The sequence below is a fragment of the Silurus aristotelis genome (assembly GCF_946808225.1).
Source record: "Silurus aristotelis genome assembly, chromosome: 19".
Lineage (NCBI taxonomy): Eukaryota > Metazoa > Chordata > Actinopteri > Siluriformes > Siluridae > Silurus > Silurus aristotelis.
In genome coordinates this window covers 12,473,988-12,497,945 of record NC_139592.1, presented here as the reverse complement: position 1 = coordinate 12,497,945, position 23,958 = coordinate 12,473,988, and the positions used below count along the sequence as shown (strand labels likewise).

The following is a 23,958-nucleotide window of genomic DNA, read 5'->3' as shown; positions in this document are numbered from 1 at the left end:
TTCCAGTCCTCGGGCACTGAAACCACCACCTTATATGCCATCATTACTTGTTATCCAGGGTTGATAAAGTAGAATAAATAATTCAGAAGTTTGTCTTCTTATTATTCATGATTACAGTCAGAAGTAATGAAACTCTCTGCGTAAACATGGAACATCTCTAAGACTGTAAGTCAAGTCCAGATATTTGACTTCTACCTTGCCTCGGGAAAAAGTGAGCTGGATACATTTTCTATTTCACTGCGGGATTTAAAAAGAAAAGGTCAGCGTGTGGTGGGAGATAAAGAGGCAGCAGGTCATATTTCCAAACGATGTAAATGTAAATCTCTTTTAATTGGTGTTGGGCTTATATTATCTCCAGCCGACTTGGTGAGTTTACCTACACAGCCACGTACACACACACACACACACACACACACACACACACACACACACACACACACACACACACACACACACACACACACACACACACACACACACACACACACACACACACACACAGTATGCAGTATGTTTTTCTGAGAAAATGTTGAGATGAGTGTTTACTAATTTGGTGGAATGGAGCAGGATTTTCCTGGAGGACTGTTGCTCATTTCAGAGTCAGAAGTTATGAGTATGTCTAAAAAATATATATTATTACTCATGAGGAAAAAAATAACGGACAGAAAAACGAGACAGAAAGAAAACCAAAATGGAAGGGAAAATGGAATGTAATGTATTTAGGAAAAGGAAACGTCTTGCTAATGAGACGTAAGCATGATCTTTCTGCTGATTTTATTTCTCTCATACATACACTTGTTTTCTGTCCACCCCAACTGCAGATATGTTTTCAAAAGAAAATATCTTTGAAAATGCCTTCTCTCTTCCAATCCAACCGCCTACCCAGCAAGCTTCACCCTACCACCCACACACACTTAAAGCCACGCACACATACACAGATGTTCGTTTGCTGTTTTCAGACCCTGAAGCGCAGATGAATGACTAAACATGAGGACCCACAGCCCTGCAGTTATCATGACAGGCCTGCAAGGAACCACATTCTGAGACAGTGTGACCTGTCTCTCTTCAGCCTCACTCAGTAGACACAAGTAGTTTCTCTTGGACTGAGCTGTGATCGGAATGTGATGTCACAAATCTGTTGATGAAAAAAATAGTCACTTACCTGACAGTCGAAATCCTGAAAGTTTCGTCCAGTCTGTGAGAGAAAAAATAAATAAATAAATAAAAAACAGAAAGAAGATACTTTGAGTGGACATGGATCTGTGACTTGAAGAGGTACCAGGTCTGATTACATTTATATGACATCCCTATAGCATATCATATTTTATCTGATTCCAGGAATAACGATCTGTAATCAGCTGACTGGTATCCAATGGTTACGAGTGGCTCATCAAAGCTGAAGCATTAAAAAAAATCATAATCAATCCAGGATGCAGACCAGAATTATAAGATGATGTATGTAGAGACCAAGCAGATCGAGGGGTGCTGCTCAACACTGATTTGGTAAATGTCATAATGCACATGAATGAAGATTTCTTATAGGGTTAATGTGTCAAAATAACATTTCCAAATCACAAAAAAAAAATATTTTATTCCTTGGTATTGCTTGAAATAATAAAATGCTGAACCTCATATTTAAAAATCAACCTAAAAACACCCAAAGGTAACAGTAACTACAGAAGGAATATATCCTGGCCTTTGTTTTAGTTACACAATATACACATGTCATCAAATAATAATTAATTTAAACACAAAATGACATTTAATGTTGCCTGCTGTGGTATTGCTATTGCATCAACAGACCATTTCTTTCAAAAAATACATAAAATACAAAACAAAAAAATAATTGAAAGAGCCTTGCACTGGCATTGTTTAATGTACCATATGCACCAGGGGCTTGCTTTCAATACGAGGCATTTCATAGTGTTAGGAAAAACAACTTTACACACAACAGGTGGTGGAATCGCAACTAGCTGTCATTTTCCTTACAATTATAGAATGGATCAATGTTTTTTTTAACCTACTTAAAAAATAAAAAATAAAAGTATTTGAATAGTTTCCATATTTGTGATTGTGTGTGATTCCACTGTAAAATCAAGATGCTGGCTTTCCCCACAGCTTCTTCAACAAGCTCATCAGCAACAGAGCTTGCCGCTTTTTCTTCAGCTCCTGCATGTTTTCCTTTGAGTCTTTTTGCTTTAGAATCTAAACGCCTGTGATTTTCTTCCTCTTGTTCGTCTAGGTGCTTTATGCATCTACACCTGGATGATGCAGCCGACACTGGCAGCGTCTTGCTTTAATGGTAAATGCCTAGTGTTTGAAGACGGATTTTGGCAAAGTCTTTGTGCACAATGTGCGATTCCACAGCTTTTCCTCCCACTGTGCCGAGTTTGAAGAACTTCTTGCACAGTATGCAATGTGCTTTGCATTGACTTCCCTCAACTGGTTTAATCCTTAATGCAAAATTTGGTTTAATCAACCAGGGTTTTTTTTTCTTTTTCAATTTACACTTTCCCATTCTTACACATCTAAATGCAAGTTTAGCTGAAACCAGCAGAAACCAATTATTTGCTATTAGTTTTATTTATTCTAGTCTGCAAGACATTATATTACCAAAAAAACATTAAGTTCCATACAAAATCGTCCCATCCCTTACTGAAATGTAACATTAAAATTCAACCGAAACTGTACTTAATGTTTGTGGCATTTTTAGAACATGTTTAATATGAGTTAAAAAATTTTTAACAAATTGTCGAGGATCCATGGCATGAATTTTCCCTTCACTTGAACTAGGAGACCCCAACCTGTTCCAGCATGACAATGCCCCTGTGCACAAAGCCAGCTCCATGAACATATGCTTTACATCGGTTGGAGTGAAAAATCTTGTCGCCTGTTATAGAGTGGACCTCAACATGATGAATGTGAACGCTGACGGCACCCCAGGCCTCCTCGCCTACCTCAGTACCTGACTTTACTAACATGTTTGAGTCTGAAAAAGCACAAATCTTCGCAAGCACACTCGAAAATCTAGTGGAACATCTTCCCAGGAGAGTGGAGGTTATTATAAGAGTAAATGGGGATTAATTGTGGGACGTGATGCTCAAAAAGCAAATACTAATCTTACAGTCAGGTGTCCACAAACTTGTGGCAATACAGTTTATGTATGTAGTGAAGTCTGAACAGGACTTAGATTTTAAGCTTAGATGTTCAGCAAGTAAGCAAACTGGCATGACGTAAGCATTCGGCATTATAAAGGACTATACATTTGCATAAGTTTATCTACCAGGCCTACGCAGACCTGGCCTTCCTCATGCACCGTTTTCAAAGGGAACAGGTTCAGTTCTACAAGACCAGATCCACCCCGAAAAAAAGCAACGTACTGTGCATGTATTCTCTGGATTTAGGTGACTGTAGCTGGTCCTGTCTGTTACACAACCTGCCTGTATAGTCATATTTTTTCACTAGTTATTCACTCGGAACAGCATAATTAAAAAAAAAAAATTCTGACTTGTATAGTAAACTCTAAGCTGACGTAGCAATCTGCATGTCTGCCTGCATATATTCTGCTTTGTTGCTTGACACGCTATGCCTGATAATACTCTTCCTTGTCATTATCAGCTGAGAGCTCTCTCTGCAGCACAGAAATACTTTGAAGGCAAGGTAAGATTAGACTGCCTGTCCAAGCATGACAACCACTCACAAGCAAAACAACAGCTTGTTACTGCTACAGCTGCCTTTATGAAAAGCTGAATCAACAGTGAGGATGACATTCTCTTTTTTTTGCCGAATTGGAGTGGAGCTGCTTAGCTGATCTACATTCTTTGTAATAAAGTAAGTGGACTAACTACCGAGCCAGAAAAATGCCGACGTGATTCTAATAAGCACTGAGAGGAAACAGTGGTGGCATGGGATAGTTATGATATACAGCAAAAAGGACAGGAGTGCCTGAGCATGTAGGCCTTTCCCAACAGTTGTCACCAGGTTGGATTTGTTGCATGCATTAATAATAATCATTATAATAATAATAATACTAAGAGAAATAAGATGATGATGATTAAATGTAAACACATTTATATAGCACCTTCACAATAATCAAGGCTGTGTGTAGCCAAAAAGCTTCACAAAAAATACTAATATAAATATATTTTCTTCACTTGAACACAAGGGTCCAGCATGACAGTGCCTTTGTGCACAATGCGATCTCCAAAAGCATCCAAAAGCACAAAATGGGGCACATCATTTAAATAACCAATATGACCAATATGGTGTGTGTTTGTGTGTGGGGGTGGGTTTGACAACTCACTTTGTCTGTCAGGAGGGGCTTGATCTCAGTCAGCTGCACATCCTGTAACTCATCCATCCTTACAATGAACAACTGTCAATGAAACTGAGAAAGACAGAGATTGAAATAGATTTGAGAGAGAGAGAGAGAGAGAAAGAGAGAGAGAGAGAGAGAGAGAGAGAGAGAGAGAGAGAGACAGTTTGTCAAATGGCACAACTAAAAACATAAGTGTCTTAGCAAAACAAATGTGAAGGTTTATCGAAAATAAACATCTTCAAAAAAACATGGAGCACTGTGTTTCCCCACGGACCATTATTACTGTCGCGCCACCCGCTAAACTCTGGAGTGCTCTGGGGAGGTGAACACAAAGAAAAACTGCAAAAAGTTTCCAAAGTTTGGAATAATTTCAAACTAAAACATAAAAATGGTAACTGCACTGTACAGTGTTTTCCTAAAGTAACTTGTATTTGTTTTTATATTTTTTATTTATATACAGTGCGGTCAAAAATCCCTCCGCAGTGGCCGTGTAAAGCAGGTAGTGAAGCACGTTTTTAAAGCTGGCAACAAATACAAGGATTTGGTGCGTGGAAAATTTCAAGCAGCTTTTCCCGGAGACAAGAAAACCACAACGTGACACTGTGCGAGATTTAATAAATAAATACGAGAGAGAATAATTATGAGTTTCAATAAAGGAATAGTTTCCCATAAACTACTGTATTTGTATTGTGATGTAATGACAATTAAATGCACTAAATGGGTTTAGTTTTCACAGATATTCTTGTATGCAATTCCAGCAATAAAATTTTTTACAAAAAGAAAAGAAGAATTACTTGTTCATTTTAAGAGACCCGTCTGATTTTCTCTCTCTTATTTAGTATTGCTCTTTAATAAAGAAAAAGTACTTTTGATCCGATTACTTGATGGATTCATCATTCGAATACTCTAAAATAAACGATAGAAAGCAGCCCTAGAGACAACTGCTGATATTAACTTCACTCATAACTTCACCTTATTGTTTATGGTAATGATGTTCAGATGAGCCGTTTTAATTGAACATGCTGACCTTCTGAATGCAGTGAAGGCACGCTGAGCTGCCTGTCATTGTGCAGTCTGATATTAGCCTGTGGATGACATCACCCTCTCTCTACTCTCCCCCCACATGTCAAGCATGAAATCTATCTGAAACCCAAAGTCGACATGCTCCATACAAACTCGTAAGAAAAAGACATTTGGACGTTTTGGAAAAGCTTATGGGAGTAACCTCATTTTTATTAATATAACAATCTTGCACAGTGTTCCCTTTTTTATTTCTGCTCCTGTCATATTCCTGATTATGCTTCTCTATGATCAGAAGATGAGTCATTGATGACTCATTATGGGGGGGACACGTATATAAGTATAGTATAGGTGTGTGGGTAAAAAGCAAAAAGAGGTGATAATATTAGGTTTCAAAGCTGTCTATTCACCCTTTGACAACAAGATAAAACGGCAACAAGTTTCCTCAATCCGTTCTCTTCTGCTCCTTTTATCCTCCAATCCCCATTGTTTCCAATTCGTCTCCTCCATGTATAATTAGCGACGCTCGCCAGTGAGAGAATAACTGCAGTCTTTCGAGCGATTTGGAGTACAGAAATCACTGAGGAACATTTGGGGGTGGATGGATAGAAAAAAAAATTATAAAAAGGGTTCATAAGATACAGAACTAATTCATAAGAAAAAGCTACTTTTTTTTTTAAACAAACTGAAATCCCAACACAGTAGATCATGCAGTCTGCTATGTATCTTCCAAAGAATGATGTTTATTTCAGTTTAATAATAGTTCCATAAAAGGACCAATATGCAACGACAATGTCAGTGAAGCTTAAGGACATTTTGTGCTTGTGTAGTGCAGAAGATGATCCTTATTATCTGTGGACTTTTCCTTATTCTACGAACGTGCTTATAATTACACCTATAACAATCACTCTCTCGTTCAGCAGCTGCCCAAAAAGATTTACAAAAAAGAATCAGAAACAGCTTATTCCTGACAATAAACGTATGTCTTTGAACATTTTATTTAGCACTGTTGATATTTTTCCCTGGTTTGAATATTAGCCATGGAATGTGTTCATGCTCTATGGCTAATAAGTTCCTTTTGCATAGCGTTAGGGAGAGGATTTGAAAAGGCGTGATTACCGCAATTTCCGGACTATAAATGCGTACCCATATATAAGCCACACCCACTGAATTTTACAAATTTTTTTTTTTTTTACATAAATAAGCCGCATTGTCTACACTAATTTACTTTAGACAGGCTTTAACGAAAGACACGTTACACATGGTTTAACAAGTGAAATATTTTGCGCTTCCTTTAGGAGAATAGCGGTATTTTGGAAATTGCATGCCACTGCATTTTTCCAGTATTACTGCGTGTGTTCAAGACAAGGAATATGTCCTTATTATTTTCTGATGCTGATTTCGAGTTTCTTTGACTAACCCGTAACGCTGTTGCCAAGAAAAATTAAAAAGCACGAGTTTTGGAAACCTGTCTGTGCTTATATGATTTCTGTTGGAACTGGAGTTACAACGCGAGCTCTCCCTTCACCCAGACTCACGCTACAACGGCTTGTATCTAAACAGTAGCTGACCAAGCAAGTCATTGTTCACTGTCTTCCTCCTTCCTTTCACAACTATTTCTCTCTGGAGTCTATCTTTTTGCATCGTCGTGCGTTTAAGAAAAAAGTTTTTCTCCCGAAGCCGTGCAGCTCAGAACACAGGTGAGGTGCGTTTTTTTTTCGTTTACGTTCAGAAATTTTATTGGTCTAATGTTATGTCGCTCAGTTTTTTGTCTTGAAGTTTGTGAAACCGGGAAAAATCCAGGAAAAAAATCCATAAATTAGCCGCTTCGTTGTTAAGCCGCGGGGTTCAAAGCGTTGGAAAAAAGTAGCGGCTTATAGTCCGAAAAATATGGTAGCTTAGTTACCGTTGATCAAATAGGATTGAAAATGGAGGTCAGTATTTTTTCTTTGAGAAGAGCAACACGCTCTGACCATTCTCTCAGGGATAAACAGGGGAACGTTTAGATTTATGGCATTTCGCAGAAAACCTTTTAAAGAGGTACTTACATTTATCCGCAAACAACAATTACAGTTATACAACTGAGCTAATCAAAAGCCTTTCTCAAGGGTCCAGCGGAAATCGCATGGTTGTGCTGGGATTTGAACTCACAAAAGTGTGTGGGGGGGGGGGGGGTGCTGTAATGTGATTGAGTGACGTTTACTGTAAGGAAACATTTATTTCACATTATTGGAACGTGTCGATTTGACACGGTTTTAAGCCGTTTCTGAAGTCTTGAGGCTGGAGAGCTTTTCTGCCTTTTGTTTTTCTTTAAACATGAGAGAGAGAGGGGGAAAAAAAAGAGAGGTGTAAGAGAGAATGCAATTCTAAGACCGGAACTTTTCCGGCAGACGCTGTCTTGCAAACTTAAAAGATTGTCTGCAGTCACCTTCACAGAGTGTGTATGCACTTCACTGAGTGTGCATCATGGAAAAACCTGACATAGGGAAATGACCGTATAATCACTCAGAGTTCGTGAGGCATCTACACCCTGGTTTTACCACCCGAATTTATAGTTTCTCAATTTCTCTTTCCCCAGCATGATCTAGGCATATTTAGCTGCTTTCCACAATTCACCCGCGGAGACATCCAACAGGTTTTCCCAGACTACCACACATTTACCCAGAGCATTAAGGAGTTTCGAGTGCATGGTCTGAATCTAAATGGTGCTAAACACCACTGCTCATTATAATGAGGCTTGTGCTTGTCTGGGTCAGCTCTTTCATGAGAGACCCATTTGCATTTGCATTATTACAAAAGCAGATGGGTGAAAGTTTAACACTTCTAGCGCATTCATCAACCTTGCTTTTCCTTATAAATGAGAAAAACAGTCAGCCAGAGAAATACAAAACTCAGTCACAGACAGAAAAATATATATAAAATTTTCTTTCAAATAATGCTGTTGGTCCCGTGAGTGAAAATCTACAAGTATGTCTACATGTTATACAGAATTACTGAAAGTTAAAAGTGCCAAGACGAAGCTAAACTAAACAATGGGACATACCAAGTATCGTTACTACAGTAAACTACGGCTCAGAACACAAACAGTGGATTAAAAAAACAATTCCATGCTTAATGGAAAACCAATGAACCATTAACTATAATGTATATTCATGAGCTCGGCAGATTTGTGCTGCGACGCGAAACACGTGATTACGTCAACAAAACGTAAACAGCCTGCTAATGACCGGCGCATAAATTAGGATTACAGGGATAATCAGGCTGAACGCTAATGAACTAAAAAGGAAATGGAAGCTTTGCCTTATGAGTAATTAATGCCGACTAGAAAGCTGAAAATGTGGTAAAAGGTTTAAAAATAAAAAATAAAAAGATATCCCACCATTATTTTGGTTGTACCTTAAAGGTAAAATAAAAAAAATTTAAAAATTTAAAAAATATTATTCAAAATCTCTGCATCATGGCCAAGAAGTGTAATTATGTGTGAGGTGTTTTCAGAGCCATAGGACCCTTTTAGACATCATACTCTATTCCCAAGGAAGACCATTCATGCAGCTTCAAGAGAAGCTTTGTTAAAGGACATGAACTCAAGTGCACCATAAATTCAGGGGAAAAAATGTAACCTCGGTGACTTGAACATGTCATATTTTTGTGGGTTCCAGACAGGCTGGTCTCCAGATGATCTCATGGGATTTTCACACACAACAGTCTTTAGGATTTATTCAAAATGGTTCAATGCAATATATATAGAAACATGGAAAATTTGTCCGTTTGGGTAAAACTGACAGAAAGCCTACAACAACTCGGGTTCACAACAAAAAAAGCCTCTATGAATGTACATCAAACCTTGAGGTGAGGCTACAAAAATGCAGAAGACCAAGTAAGGTTTCACTTCTGTAAGTGAAGAAAAGGAAAAGCTGCAGTGGGCACAAACTCACCGAAACTAAACATAGCTTAGTCTGATTTTGATTTCTGCTGAGCTACATAGCTGGTAGATCAGAATTTTTTTTACCTCAAAAACAAATCTATGTACCTGGCCTGCATTGTCTCAACACTGCAGGTGGAAGTACTGTATTGAGTCTATAGTGACTATAGTGTAGAGTCATCACTTGAATGCTACATATTTTTGCTTCTTACCATATGTGCGTCCTCATGTTCATAATGTACCATCTTCCTTTTACCAATTTCAAGCATAATAATACACCATGTTACAAAGCAAAAGTTGTAAAGCAAAGTATTGGGTTGAACTTCCAGCATGTCTTCATACATGTTACATATTACTATGTAATACATGTAAGTCTCTACAACATGACTTACAGAGGACCTAAGAAGGCAAAAGCAACAAGTCCTTTGTCATATGTCTAATGTCTGCCCATTTAAAACCAGCAATCCATTCATATCTTTTTCTGACCGCCTCAATATTGCTTTATTAAAAGACAAGCAATTACTCGAAAATGATCCACAAAACCAACTACCGCATCCTGGTTTATCCTTTCATCCCTTCATTTCATTATTTGGCTCTTGCATGCATGCGTGCGCACACACATGGCCAAACACACAAGAGCAGACTCTCTCCTCTCCTGGAGTCCACATTCATCAGCGCAGCCTGTTTGATTACTGGTGAGCTCGAGCCCATCCTTTTTTCTTCTCATCACCATAGAAACCAGGCTGTACACCGCCGGTGGCGTCAGAGAGAACCATAATTACTTCCCTGAGCACACACTCTTCACTGTACAATATTTCAAACCTCGGGACCAAACATAACCATCATCACCACAGCTCCAACATGTCCCAAGGTCAGAGATATGCAGTTAGAGCACTTCCACTGATTACATTAGAGACATCTGATATTCAAGAAGTGAAAAAAACATTTTTGGAAATATGACATTCATAACAATCTCATTCCAACAGGAGATGATCAGGCTCTCTCATAAAGAGCTAATGAAGCCTCATTACCCTACAGTAGTCGTCAAGTCAAGTTTATTTCTTTAGCGCTTTTCACAACAGACATTGTCTCAAAGCAGCTTTACAGAAATCAGCAGTTAAGGTAAATAATGTGCATTTATCCCTGATGAGCAAGCCATGGTGACTGTAGCAAGGAAGAACTCCCTTAGATGTCATGAGGAAGAAACCTTGAGAGGAACCAGACAGTCTACAGTTGCAGACTGGAGAATCATTATTGTAGCATACACTTCCTTATCTGTCTGCCAGAAACATTATTCTAAATGTTTTTACCTTGTTTTTTATTTCACTAAGATGGGAAAAAAAGAACAGCTATCCTGGAATCCCCCTAGACCACTGCAATTATTACTATTAGCATAAAAAAGTCATCAACATTAGTACAACACAACTGGCACAAAGGCAGGTGTGCCTTCTGTTTAAGATCATTTCAGTGTATTTACTCCACACACCACTGCTTTGCCTGCAGAGTCGGTTGAAGATAAACATCAACAGGGACTGTTTATTTACAGTCAGACCTGAAAGTTGCAAAATAAAGATGACAAAATTAAATTCATATAAACAAAGCATTAGGCTGCACAGATGAGAATAGTATTTTACTGTTATAAGCAACAGAAAGCTTGAATTTCACCTTTTCCTTTTAGATTGCAAAAATAGCCTGTGATTAAAATGCCTGTCTTAAAAAAAAAAAAAAAGGGAAAAAAAACCCTTAATATTCTCTAAGGAGCTTTTCGAATCCTCTCAGCCATAATACTGACTCAAACTAGAGATGCTTCATATCGCTTATGGTTCTGATCCTGAAATCTTCAGCATCAGCTGACATTGCTCAGATAACACTTATCACGATAGATTTTATTTTATATATATATATATATATATATATATATATATATATATATATATATATATATATATATATAAATAAAATAAAATGCAATTCTATATAGAACACAGAAATCCACTGCAACTATAATAAATGTAAAGTTTACAGTAAAACTATAATAAATATATTTTTATATATGTAAACCTTTCTAGTAAAAAAAAAAAAAAAAAAAAAGCTTAGAAATGGTACAAATTTTGCAATAATTACAAACAGTTTAATGAAACCTGACTGATTCAATGGACACAGTTGATATTGCAATAATAATTATTATTATGAAGAATAGTATGAAGCAAAGTATAAAGAATATTGTTCCAGAACTTTGAAAACCAAACTGTGAAAAACTCTTTTTACCCCATAAAATCTGTTTAAATCTGAAACTATAATGATGCACAAACCGCAGAAGTGAAAGAAGTATAAGGTGCAGTCCATAACACCACACACTTTCATGTGATTTCCTGAACTGAAAGATGGCAGGATCTGTTGCAGTGCAGTTAGGTATTTTAATTGCATATCTGACGGTGTTGTACAGTATACACGCAAGAGCGGGGGGCACAGGAAAGTATTTATTATGTTTATGTTGTCAAAACAAACTTTATTGTGGATGACAAACAACTGGGAAACGGACTAGAAACGCAAGTGTGGCCAAAACAAACCAAAAAAAAAAAAAAAAAAAAAAAAACGGTGCTTTTAGAATTTGTTTATAATGCCTGAAAAACACTGCCGAAACCGCATGACTCCCAAACTAATTAGTTACTTACTCTACCAGAAGTGTGGGGGGAAAATCTGTGCTAATGTCTTTGCAAAAAAGATAACAAATGCATCCCAAAGTATCTGTGTTACATTCATGAATGTATCTAAAAGCACACTGACTTAACCGTCTATACAAAAACATTTGTAAACGCCTGCAAGTTTCTGAATCCCAACTCCATTCAGGCATGAAGTTCTCTGAATATTACTCTTTAACCAGCTTCTACCTCTGTAAAAGTGAAGCATTTATTTCACGGAAGTATTTTCAATCACATGACTAAAACATAAATGGAGGCAAAAAATAAATAAATACTTGGGGAATTAAACTGAACATCCCATTTCACATTTAGTGGCCATTTGATGTAATAATAACCTCCACTCTTCTGGGAAGATGTTTCACTAGATAATCAATTGTGCTTGAATTGTGGAGATTCGTGCTCATTCAGCCACAAGGGCATTAGTAAAGTCAGGTACTGCTGTAGGGTGAGGAGGCGTAAAGGTTTTCCTCCACCCCAACCCATGTACATTTTATTAGAGCTGGCTTTGTGCACAGGGCAAAGTCATGTGGAACAGGTTTGGGTCTTCAAGTTTAAGTAAAGGTGAAAAATGAAATGTGACCACATGCAAAAGACATCCTATACAGAATATACAGAAATGGGCACTCAAGCAAGCAACGACTCCACAATTTGTGCAAAACATTTTCATTTTAGATTAAATCTTATGGAGTGTCCACTAAACACATGCTTCAATGAAAGTAAGAAATATAGTGTTCCTAATAAACCAAAAAATATTTTTTATTTTATTTAATTTATATTATTTTTATATATAATTTTTTTTATTTTTTTTTAGGAGGTGGGAGTAAACAAGAAAAAGTACCTACATGTGAACATATAAAGAGCTTGTGAAACTCTGTACTGACAGTAACCCAAGCTCAAGATCAAACCCTGCACCCTGTAAAGCATCAACACTACCTGCAGTGTTATTGTGCTGATCTAGCAGTGTCATTCTTTCACAGCACACAATTCAATAGTGATCCGATTATGGTGGTCTCCATCTAACGGCATTCGGGATGATGCGGCGCATTGGGGAGGAAACGCGGCTCAACAGGAAATTCAACTAAATTTTTGCAGGTCCATGTATTATTCAACAGATCCAACCATGCTGAGGATCACTTTACTAGCACGTGACCTACATCACATCCACGGTCTTCACGCAGAGACAGGCGACCAGTGAGGCGTGGAGGTAAAACAACTGTGTGCCTGACGGAAGGTCAAACTCGTATCTACGTCAAGGTCGTTCTCACTGCTAAAGAATTTATCCCTTCCTCCTTCAAGCACAGACAATGACTTGAGGACAAACCGCTCTTCTACAATACCACTAAATTTTCATTTCAAGTGCAGATGCCACTTCAGTCCTTGCCAGAATCATGCACAACTTTCAATTTGGAATCTGCTGTTCATGGGGCTTAAAATGAAACAAGTTACTTTTCTGGATAAGCTTTTACTGTTTTTTTCTTGAGATTCGAGCAGAACTGCTACTACTGAGTTTTGTGTAAATACTGAAGAAAATTCATTTCCATTAAAGATTTATACTGAATTAAAAATCACAATGCTCACAGGATGCCACTTACATATCAGCGAGATGATTTTCTACTGTTAATTAAACACTATCTCTCTGGAGATTTGCCCAATTACAATGTGTTGAGATGCAGTTATTCACATAATAGGGAAGGCTATTTTATTTCTGATTTTGGAAAACAACGCAGAAAAAAAAGCAACAACAAAAAATAAAGCAAAAATAAATATATATATATCAGATCGTTTTCAAAGTGTAACTCACCCAGCTGTGAACAAGCTGAATTGACTCAGTGTGAAGTTAAAAAGCCACTGAAAGTGCAGGGAGTGTTCATGAAAGCCCACATGTAGGAGCATTTCACACTGGCTGCTCCTTTACAAGAGCAAAGGAAAAAATGTTCTGAAAACAGCTAGTAAAATCCTAATGATTCATCAATAATTCTAATGATTCGTGTAGACCAGTTCAAACGAATACTCAAGTGCGGGAAGTGACATCGCTGTTCCTGGGACATCACATTTAGGAGCACGTTTGTCTATTGCCAGATGTTCCTCAGGTAACTTAAACAAGCCATTTGAGCCTTCTCTTACATTCTCTTACATAACCACAAGAATTATAGCAAACTGACTACCACAAACCTCACCTAATCTGATCATCATGGACCTTTAAAACCAAAGGCCACTACAAACTGCATGTTCCATCCTAAACAGGTAAATTCAGAGATGTGATGGACTGTAGTAAAGCAAGAACAACATCAATACAAAAACTAGCAAGACAGGTAAAAAAAAAACATTAAGTCCCTTATTCAAAGCCAGTGAAGTCTTAGTGAGTTGAATTTAACAGCCATAGATTGAATTAACATTTATGCCAAGTAAGAAGTGCAGAAAAGCAGTTTGGTTTAATTTGTGAGTAAAAACTTTTAAGTGTTTAGATTTTATAAAAGGATATGATTGGGGAAACTGCCTGATTGTGTTGACTCTCGGTACAATTGTAAATGATCAAATTACATAGAAACCTAGACTGTTTTTATGTGTACCCTGTGCCCTGCTATTATTGTACCTGAATTCTTACTAGTGTTGTAAACTAATAGCACTATTTGTATATGTTAAGTGTTATTCATATTTTTATTATTACATTAATTAGATTTTTTTTGTATGTGAACCAAAGTTACCACAAAAAATGCATAAATTGCAATTACATTTAAATACAACCATAGGTGAAGGCCATAGATATGTATACAGATGTATTTTCAAAAACTAAAACTAGTAAAAACTCTGGCATCCTGACCAGGCAGTTAGAAAAAAGGTATGATCAAATAGATGAATGAATGCTGTAAATGTATCGCATGCCTCATACAGTAAGGAGAATAAGTATTTGAACACCCTGCTATTTTGCAAGTTCTCCCACTTAGAAATCATGGAGGGGTCTGAAATTGTCATCGTAGGTGCATGTCCACTGTGAGAGACATAATCTAAAAAAAAAAATCCAGAAATCACAATGTATGAATTTTTTTACTATTTATTTGTATGATACAGCTGCAAATAAGTATTTGAACACCTGTCTATCAGCTAGAATTCTGACCCTCAAAGACCTGTTAGTCTGCTTTTAAAATGTCCACCTCCACTACATTTATTATCCTAAATTAGATGCACCTGTTTGAGGTCGTTAGCTGCATAAAGACACCTGTCCACCCCATACAATCAGTAAGAATCCAACTACTAACATGGCCAAGACCAAAGAGCTGTCCAAAGACAATAGGGACAAAATTGTACACCTCCACAGGGCTGGAAAGGGCTACGGGGAAATTGCCAAGCAGCTTGGTGAAAAAAGGTCCACTTTTGGAGCAATCATTAGAAAATGGAAGAAGCTAAACATAACTGTCAATCTCCCTCGGATTGGGGCTCCATGCAAGATCTCACCTCGTGGGGTCTCAATGATCCTAAGGAAGGTGAGAAATCAGCCCAGAACTACACGGGAGGAGCTGGTCAATGACCTGAAAAGAGCTGGGACCACCGTTTCCAAGGTTACTGTTGGTAATACGTCATGGTTTGAAATCATGCATGTCACGGAAGGTTCCCCTGCTTAAACCAGCACATGTCCAGGCACGTCTTAAGTTTGCCAATGACCATTTGGATGATCCAGAGGAGTCATGGGAGAAAGTCATGTGTTCAGATGAGACCAAAATAGAACTTTTGGTTCATAATTCCACTAAACGTGTTTGGAGGAAGAAGAATGATGAGTACCATCCCAAGAACACCACCCCTACTGTGAAGCATGGGGGTGGTAGCATCATGCTTTGGGGGTATTTTTCTGCACATGGGACAGGGCGACTGCACTGTATTAAGGAGAGGATGACCGGGCCATGTATTGCGAGATTTTGGGGAACAACCTCCTTCCCTCAGTTAGAGCATTGAAGATGGGTCGAGGCTGGGTCTTCCAACATGACAATGACCCGAAGCACACAGCCAGGATAACCAAGGAGTGGCTCTGTAAGAAGCATATCAAGGTTCTGGCGTGGCCTAGCCAGTCTCCAGACCTAAACCCAATAGAGAATCTTTGAAGGGAGCTCAAACTCAAACTCAAACAGCAACAGGCCAGAAACCTGACTGATCTAGAGAAGATCTGTGTGGAGGGTGGGCCAAAATCCCTCCTGCAGTGTGTGCAAACCTGGTGAAAAACTACAGGAAACGTTTGACCTCTGTAATTGCAAACAAAGGCTCCTGTACCAAATATTAACATTGACTTTCTCAGGTGTTCAAATACTTATTTGCAGCTGTATCATACAAATAAATAGTTAAAAAAATCATACATTGTGATTTCTGGATTTTTTTTTTTAGATTATGTCTCTCACAGTGGACATGCACCTACAATGACAATTTCAGACCCCTACATGATTTCTAAGTGGCAGAACTTGCAAAATAGCAGGGTGTTCAAATACTTATTTTCCTCACTGTAGTTTTCTCATAAGCTTCATTTTTTGCTCACACTTGCATGAAAGTAAAAACAATCCCAACTGCCCTGTGAACCATTCCAGCAAAGCCTTTAGGTAGGATTTTAGAAGGGTAGGAAGAAAGTAGAGTGCGTGTCCTACTCGTATCCCTGTTTAAATCTGAATTGTCTCTTTGTATTCAGTTGTACCATAGCATCAGTGCCCTGAGTGTTTTAAATTCATGTTTGACATCAGCAAGAATAACATCAGCTAGACCAGGTACAGAGGTGCCATAACAAAGCAAGAGATCATAAAAGACATTGATTATGCCATGACGAATCGTCTACTTCCCGCTTTCTGGTTACTAGCCGACGCCTCTCCGTTGTCCCATGAAGTGCACAGCAGTCTGAAATACTGGAAAATGACATGCTCCAAGCAGACAGACGAGCGCCATTCGGGTGGGTGTGTAATGTTCACAACTAACTCCTGCTTTGATTCCTGTCCATATAATGGAAACAGAAGCTGCCAAGTTCATTAATGGAGGGCTTTAAGGAGCAAAGCAGGCAGGAAGTATGGGGTGTGAGAAAACACAGAGCTGCATGTGCCCTGGAAGGCTGTTGGTATAGTGATAGGAAGAGGAGATTAGGTGATATGAAAAGAGCAACAACAAGCATCCAAGTGAGTTTTCACTCCATAAACTTGGGTTGGAGAAACTGAATATCAATCAGATGAGCCGTTGTTTGAAACTCATTGCCCACTGCTCATTGCTAATTCCCATTTAACGTGAGAGGTTTCAGCTTTATTTACTGGCAGAGGAGCAAGATGTGAAAGCAGAAATTTAAAAAGCTTTCATAGAAATTTAGGAGGAGTCAGTAAGTCTAATTTGTCAGGAAACATTAAGCAATAAATAAAAGCGTGGCCTGGAAAGAGTTTAAGACTCTTTAACTGCCCAAAAAACACGGCTAAAAACTGTGGGTGACCGGGGCTTTTTCTTCTTTGGCTCCCAAACTGTGGAATTCCCTGCCCTCAGAAATTAGGAATGCAGAATCCCTGAGTGTTTTAAAAATTCCATCTTAAAACGTACTTTTTTAGGGTAGCTTTTATGTGACTTCTTTGTTTGTTATTTATTGGGTTTTTATTTTTTGTATGGTTAGTTTTAGTGTCTGCAATATTATGGGTATCTTTTAATTCCTTCTTTTATGTCAAGCACTTTGAGAAACTTCTTTTAAAGGCACTATACAAAATAAAGTTTATTATTATTATTATTATTATTATTATTGTTAAGGCACTGTAGAAAAAAACGAGAAAGTGTACAATTGTGAATGATCATCCACTGCTTAGTCTAATTAAGTATGAAATATAAACAGGAAGTGGATGAGTCTTCACTTTTCACTGCATGTTTAACAAATACTAAAAAAATAAACACTTAATCTACTAAAAAAATATATATTAGGAACATCTTTATCTCAAATTAAGTATGCTCTTAAAGAACCATATACAGTAAAGTTCTTTTTTTTTCTTTCAAAAAAATGAAATGCAATCCTAAATGAATCCTCATGCTTTTCATCAATGCAGAGTGACATATATTGTTGCGGAATATCTGCCAATAATTGACAACTAATGTTGAAACTATTAGCTATAAACAGCTATTCTCTTCTTCCTCTCTCTTGAAGAAAACACAAAGCCCTTTATTCTGCAGCTTTATTTCCTTATGTCTCACTGTTACAAAGTATTGACACTGGAGTCTCCTTTAATAAATGGCCTCTCTGTGAAAAACCATGACCATATCAATACAAAAACATTAATCAAACCCTTGCAGTCTGCAATACATTCAGAGCTGCTGTTACATCAACACTTTCTACTCACTCAGATACAATCATTCATATAGGTGTTGTTGTATTTATTATTTCTGTGGCGCGCACAGTTTCCACTATGAAATGAAAAAATGTAAAAAGTATTGGGACTTGTGACTTTTCCAGCCATATGTGGTTCTTTCCCAAACTGTTACCACAAACTTGGAAGCACACAACTGTCTAGGGTGTCTTTCAATGTACTAGCATTACATTTTCCCATCACTTGAACTAGGAGACTATAATCTGTTCCAGCAAGACAAAGCTCCAGTTCATAAAGCCAGCTCCATGAAGATTTAGTTTACATGGGTTGAAGTGGAAGATGGGGATCAATAGGGATGAGTGACCTGCTATAGAGCTCTGACATCAACCCCATTAAAGGCCTCCTCACCCTACAACAGTAACTGACCGTGACCAACTTTGTGATGAGCACAAACCTCCGGAAGCACAATCTAAAATATAGGCAAAACAGGACTAAATATTCAATGGGATGTTTAAAAGCACATACTAATCTTATGGTCATGCAAATGTATACACCAACTGAAGCATGTTAATGTTTAAACATGCATATCATGAACAAATCCCACATGGTTGAGAGAATGCTGGTAGGCTGTAAATCAACAGTCCCTGATAATCTATGCTCTATAATGACACATTTAATAAACATATCAGATCAAAGATGTAAAATCAGCAATTCAATACATCTATAGTTTGGGGAAAAGCCGCAGTAATACATGGTGCAGGGAAACATTTCCAGTCATTATAACGTAGCTCTACTTTCCTGAGCTCTTTTGCAGACTAAAGCACTTAACCCCTATTTAAGCTTAGGCACCGGACAAACAGAAAATAACAAATGTTTTATACCTGCATAAGTGGATTTTTATCCACCAGGTTTTATCAAAAATATATTTTTTTAATGCGTGGTGGCTCTATGACGATTTAATATGGTAAAGAAACATAAATCGAACGTACCATGATACTGAGGCACCTCAAATTGTTTCATGAACGAGACACTATTTGATTCGATTATTACGTCACAGACATGAACAAACCAATAACATAAAAGTAGGAACTTTTCTTCAGTTTGTTTAGCAACACAGCAGAATGGCTAAGAAAGCTGATACACAAATAAATCCACATAGTCATATGGATCTGGTGAATTCTATACCATGAAAAAACAGGCAAACGAAAAAAGACAGAAAACAGAATACATTTGTGCTTACACTGTAGTATATTTAAGTATACAATTTCCAATCCAACAACATTTGGTGTATAGAAACAATAAAAATCATTCATAAAGGTGATTTTCTTTTATATATAATAATGGTGATCAGTTATCCAGGTTTAATTGCATTTATTTTGGAGAGGACCGTTCACATTTTGCTAGCAGGAAAACTAACTGTGATAAGATAGTGGATCATGGTCCAGCCTAATCAATATAATCAATATGAGCACTGTTGCTGAAAACCAGGCTTAGTGAGAAAGAGGATATGCAGTAGAGCTGACCACATGAGCTGGAGGTATATTTATTCTGTGAAATGCAGTGGATAATCACTGCCCCAAAAAAAACATGTAATTCCAAAATTCACAAATTCCGGTTTCTTGGTGTCCATGTATATATGCTTAAGAAGTCACTGTCTGGCGTCACCTAATAGGCTTTCTTCCGAGTCTGGTCTCAAGATATGTTTGACATGTTTTGTTTTTTTTCTTGCCACTTCATAATTGGTGCTATATCCGGATTTCACTAAAGCTGCTTTGTGATAATGTCTACATAATCTACTTTGTGGCACAATTGAATTAAGTCAAACTGAAGTGGTGTGTGCATCCTACAAAGGAAAACAGCTTAAGAGCAAAGAGAAACTGGCCTGACCCCTGATGCCTTTATATCACATACAGATTAACAGTCTTTTATTAAGATTTCCATTTCCCATGTTCTATTACACTACTGCTACCTGACGGTCTAAAAATAAATATAAGAGCAAAACGTTTAACACAATAAGCAATAACAGAAGACATGGCTAAAGCAATTTGTTCCTTTTTTTCATTCCTACAGGATCCATATTCCAAACAGCAATCATCACGAATTCAACTTTTATATATTTTCTCATTTAGTGTTTAAGAAAAGTGGGTTGGCCACAGTGTCCACATAAGAGGCAAGGGGATAAGGTGTGTGCAAGGGGATAAGTTCCTCCAGCAGGGTTAGTGCATGTGCACAGATAAAAACCATTTTCTTAATTCCCAGAGGCTGACTGTTTAATTTGTTTTGTTTACTAACCTTTATTTGGTTGCACATCAAGAAAATGGATGTTTAGTATGATCGGACGGTCCAGGCCATTTACACAGTTGCAGCAAGAAAGCACAGAATTTATGCTTCAACACGTAATTCAATCTGAAACAACACGTCTTTGATCCAGCAAAAAAATTATTTGACGTTCAAGTCATTAAAACAGAACGGATAAAAATACAATTATTAAAATAGAGTAAATTGAACATTATATCTTGTGCCTTGAAATCACGCTTTTCTCTAACCCCAAGTGCATATTTCACTACTGCGTTTAACATCAGATGTTAATGAAGTCAGACGCAGTCTCAGAGCTGCCGCGTAGTGAACCAGTATCAGGATCTATTTATTGGGGGAGACATCAAAGCCTCTCCGTTTAAGGCCGTTTGCCAGACACCATAAACGTAGTGTTTGTGGTGCTGTTTGATAAATTCAAATGTGATGCACATGTGTGTCCTTATGTGTTTTATTAGCCGAGTTAATCCCATACACCAGACCTAATTTATATGAAGATACTTCCAGCTCCTGCAGGATGTTAACCATGACAATAAGCACACGCTATTACGCTGGTGTTTTAGCTCGTTTGGACACCAATGTATTTCTACTGCACTGACTGCCTAGAGCACAAATCCTTTAAGTGACCTAATTTTATCTGATGTATCTCACTAGCTAGTGTGGAGTAAACAAGTGTGCTTATGTCAGAAAGGCGAGCAGGTGGTCTGTGACAAATACAAACACACATTTTAACAGCATGCTTAATCGTATACACCAAGACATAATCGTACTTGAGCAGCCCATCTAATTGATAACGCCATTCATTTACAACGAATTTCATTATCGATTTTATCCTTTAGTTGTTGCAGCCCTGTATAATAACATAATATGAACATTATTTTGTTTAGTTATGCGTGTGCACCCCCTACACTAAATTTTGCGCTACACTAGCTTGGATTAGTCATGCTAGTCTATTAAAATTGTATTTGATAAATAAATGCTCCTAAACTATATTAAAAATAGGTCAATAGAAAAATAATATATACACATCAATACTTAAATGGATAAATACATCTCTGGGATTTAAAACAAATTTTACCTGTGACTTCTGGCTATGTCTCAATCAGGACAATCTTAGACAAGACGCTGATCAGGGAGTCAACCATTTTACGGACTGTCTCAATTCAAAATCCGTCCAGTACTAGAACACTCACTCTCTAAATAAATCCCACAATGCACTGCAAAAATCCAGGGAACACTGACACTTCAGTGCTGCATCTGAAAGCGCTCCTTATCTCCTATACAGTGTTCCATATCGAGTGTCAGCCATTGTGTACAAATTCTGAGTGAACAATTAATTTTTTATCTACAACGCACTCTAATTTTCGAGTGCACATTCAATGTACACACACCAACTGACACTTTGACTTTAGGCCCTTCATAGTAGAAGGTTTGGGCACATCTGCTATAGGGATAAATAAATGAGTAAATAAAGGATGAGTGAAAGAATGAATGAATGAACGAACAAGTGAACAATTTCAGACACAGCATCTAAATGGAATGAAAATTAGGTCACATTTTCCGAATCCTCTCAGAATTAAAAAAAAAGGAAAATGTCAGACGAACTCTCGGCCAACTAAGCAAATCTAAGCAGCTGATTGGAATTCTCAAATGAATATTTATGTTTACTTGATGCTCGTTATACGGATGTATTTATATAAAATGTATTTATAAAACTCCACTAGCCGACCTATTATCCTTGAAGCGAAGTGCCAGGACAGGAATATACATATGAAGCGAACATCATCTAAAATCATAAATATTTCAGATTTCAAATTTTGACAGTGACTGATGAGTAGTAAGTCGGTCGTGTGATGGTTGGAAAGTGGTTCGAAAGTGAGCGAGGGATCGAGGGAAGCTGATTAGGACGCGGCCCGAGGTTGTCTCCTGTCCCAGCTGCTGTTCTAGAGAATTTAATCAACCCCTTCTGACCAATCAGAGTGAGGCCCTGAACAGCGCAGTACTGCAGCACGTTTCAACACTCTTCCATAAGGTTTATGAATCCTTTCTTTTTCAACTATATACATACACACACACACAGCTGTCAGCCATCACACAATAATCCTAATATACCACATATTGAAATGGAGACTTGGTGCTCATCCCTAATATTTACACCCACACCCGTGGACGTTAAAATACATTTAGGACACCTGATACACCACTAATACACCAATAATGCATGTGAGCGAAGTATTTGTCCGTAAAGTCATTTAAAAAGAAACACGTCTGTATTAACCATCTCGTTGTGTGTATTGCGAAGTGCAAAAACCAGTAACAACGACCTGCTCGCGTGTCCTGCACCTGTAATGGAGATGAGTGACCTTCTGGCATTGAGGCTCTGTGTGGACAGTGGACAGTAGACACAGCTTTAGCAAGACAGCTAACAGAGAGAAAGTGTGTATTCAGGTATTCGGCCTTTGGAAATGCTTACAAGGCTTTATTAGTATCCAGGGTATCTCAGGTACCCAGTCTCAACAGGATATCTTTAGACGTGAAGGTGAACGCGTTCATGATAGCTAGCTCGGTAGCTTGACAGCTAGTTATCTAGCAGCTATTGAGCTAACGGTGAGCTAGCTAGCGGAGGAGCTGGAGCTGCGGCTGAAGCGGTACTCCAGTCTCTGTTGCGCCGTTATGTGGACAAATAGCAATGGTGTCATTAAGAGAAGTTGTCCGAATAACCTTACACAGGAGGAAAACAGGAAATATATATATATTAAAAAACCCATTCTTACCGTTTTGCGAGGGGAAAACTGCAGAAACAGAACGAGAGCCGTTGAGTGACCGTGTGTATTTGACCGAGACACAGACGTGTGCAGACTCGCTGAGCTCTGATCATCAGCGCTCCGGGGAACGGCGATTTTACTCAAGGAGGCGGAGTCAAGAGCGACCATGGCTGTATCCCAAATGGCTTCCTGCTCCCGAAACAAGGCCACTCCAACACGTATTGCATATGTGTTGTTTTACACTACGCAGTGCAGTTTAAATACAGCAAAGACCTATTTATGATTCCGCCCATTCCATAGCGCCGTCTAGCTTTACAGTACTGACAAAGGGGGGATATGACCACAGCTACATCCACATCAAAATCTCTATATCTTTCTCTCTCTCTCTACACACACACACACACACACACACACGTGCTCATGTGTGTATATCTATTTATCTCTTTATTTCTCTCTTACTCTCTCATATACCCTATATAGACATAAGTATTGAAACAACTGACTTTTTCAGCCATGTGTGTTTCTTTTCCAAACTATCATAAAACTGAAGGCATGCAAGAGCATACAATTTTCCCTTCACTTTAGGAGACCCAAACCTGTTCCAAGCATGGCAATGTCTCAG

The 23,958-nt window shown here is 38.0% G+C and overlaps 1 protein-coding gene and 1 long non-coding RNA gene across 5 annotated transcripts in view; one reads left to right on the top strand and one right to left on the bottom strand.

Annotated features, from left to right (window-relative positions):
* The window catches only part of LOC310741854 (protein NDRG3-like), a 57,168-nt gene extending 33,523 nt beyond the window's left edge, over positions 1–23,645 (bottom strand). For 3 of the 4 annotated variants that reach the window (XM_083570225.1, XM_083570226.1, XM_083570227.1), the window contains exons 1-3: positions 23,346–23,500; positions 4,304–4,387; positions 1,163–1,195 (exon numbers count right to left, since the gene is read on the bottom strand). In XM_083570225.1, coding sequence (XP_083426351.1) covers positions 1,163–1,195; positions 4,304–4,360 — 90 coding nt within the window. In that variant the 5' untranslated portion in view covers positions 4,361–4,387; positions 23,346–23,500. Of the gene's footprint in view, positions 1–1,162; positions 1,196–4,303; positions 4,388–23,345 lie in introns of all 4 variants that reach the window. The other variant, XM_083570229.1, reaches the window with a different exon arrangement.
* On the top strand, positions 13,971–18,379 carry LOC310741893. The gene is made up of 4 exons (XR_014538086.1): positions 13,971–14,338; positions 14,508–14,853; positions 16,453–17,184; positions 17,711–18,379. It is a non-coding gene; the product is annotated as an uncharacterized lncRNA (long non-coding RNA).
* Positions 23,646–23,958: the final 313 nt, after the last annotated feature.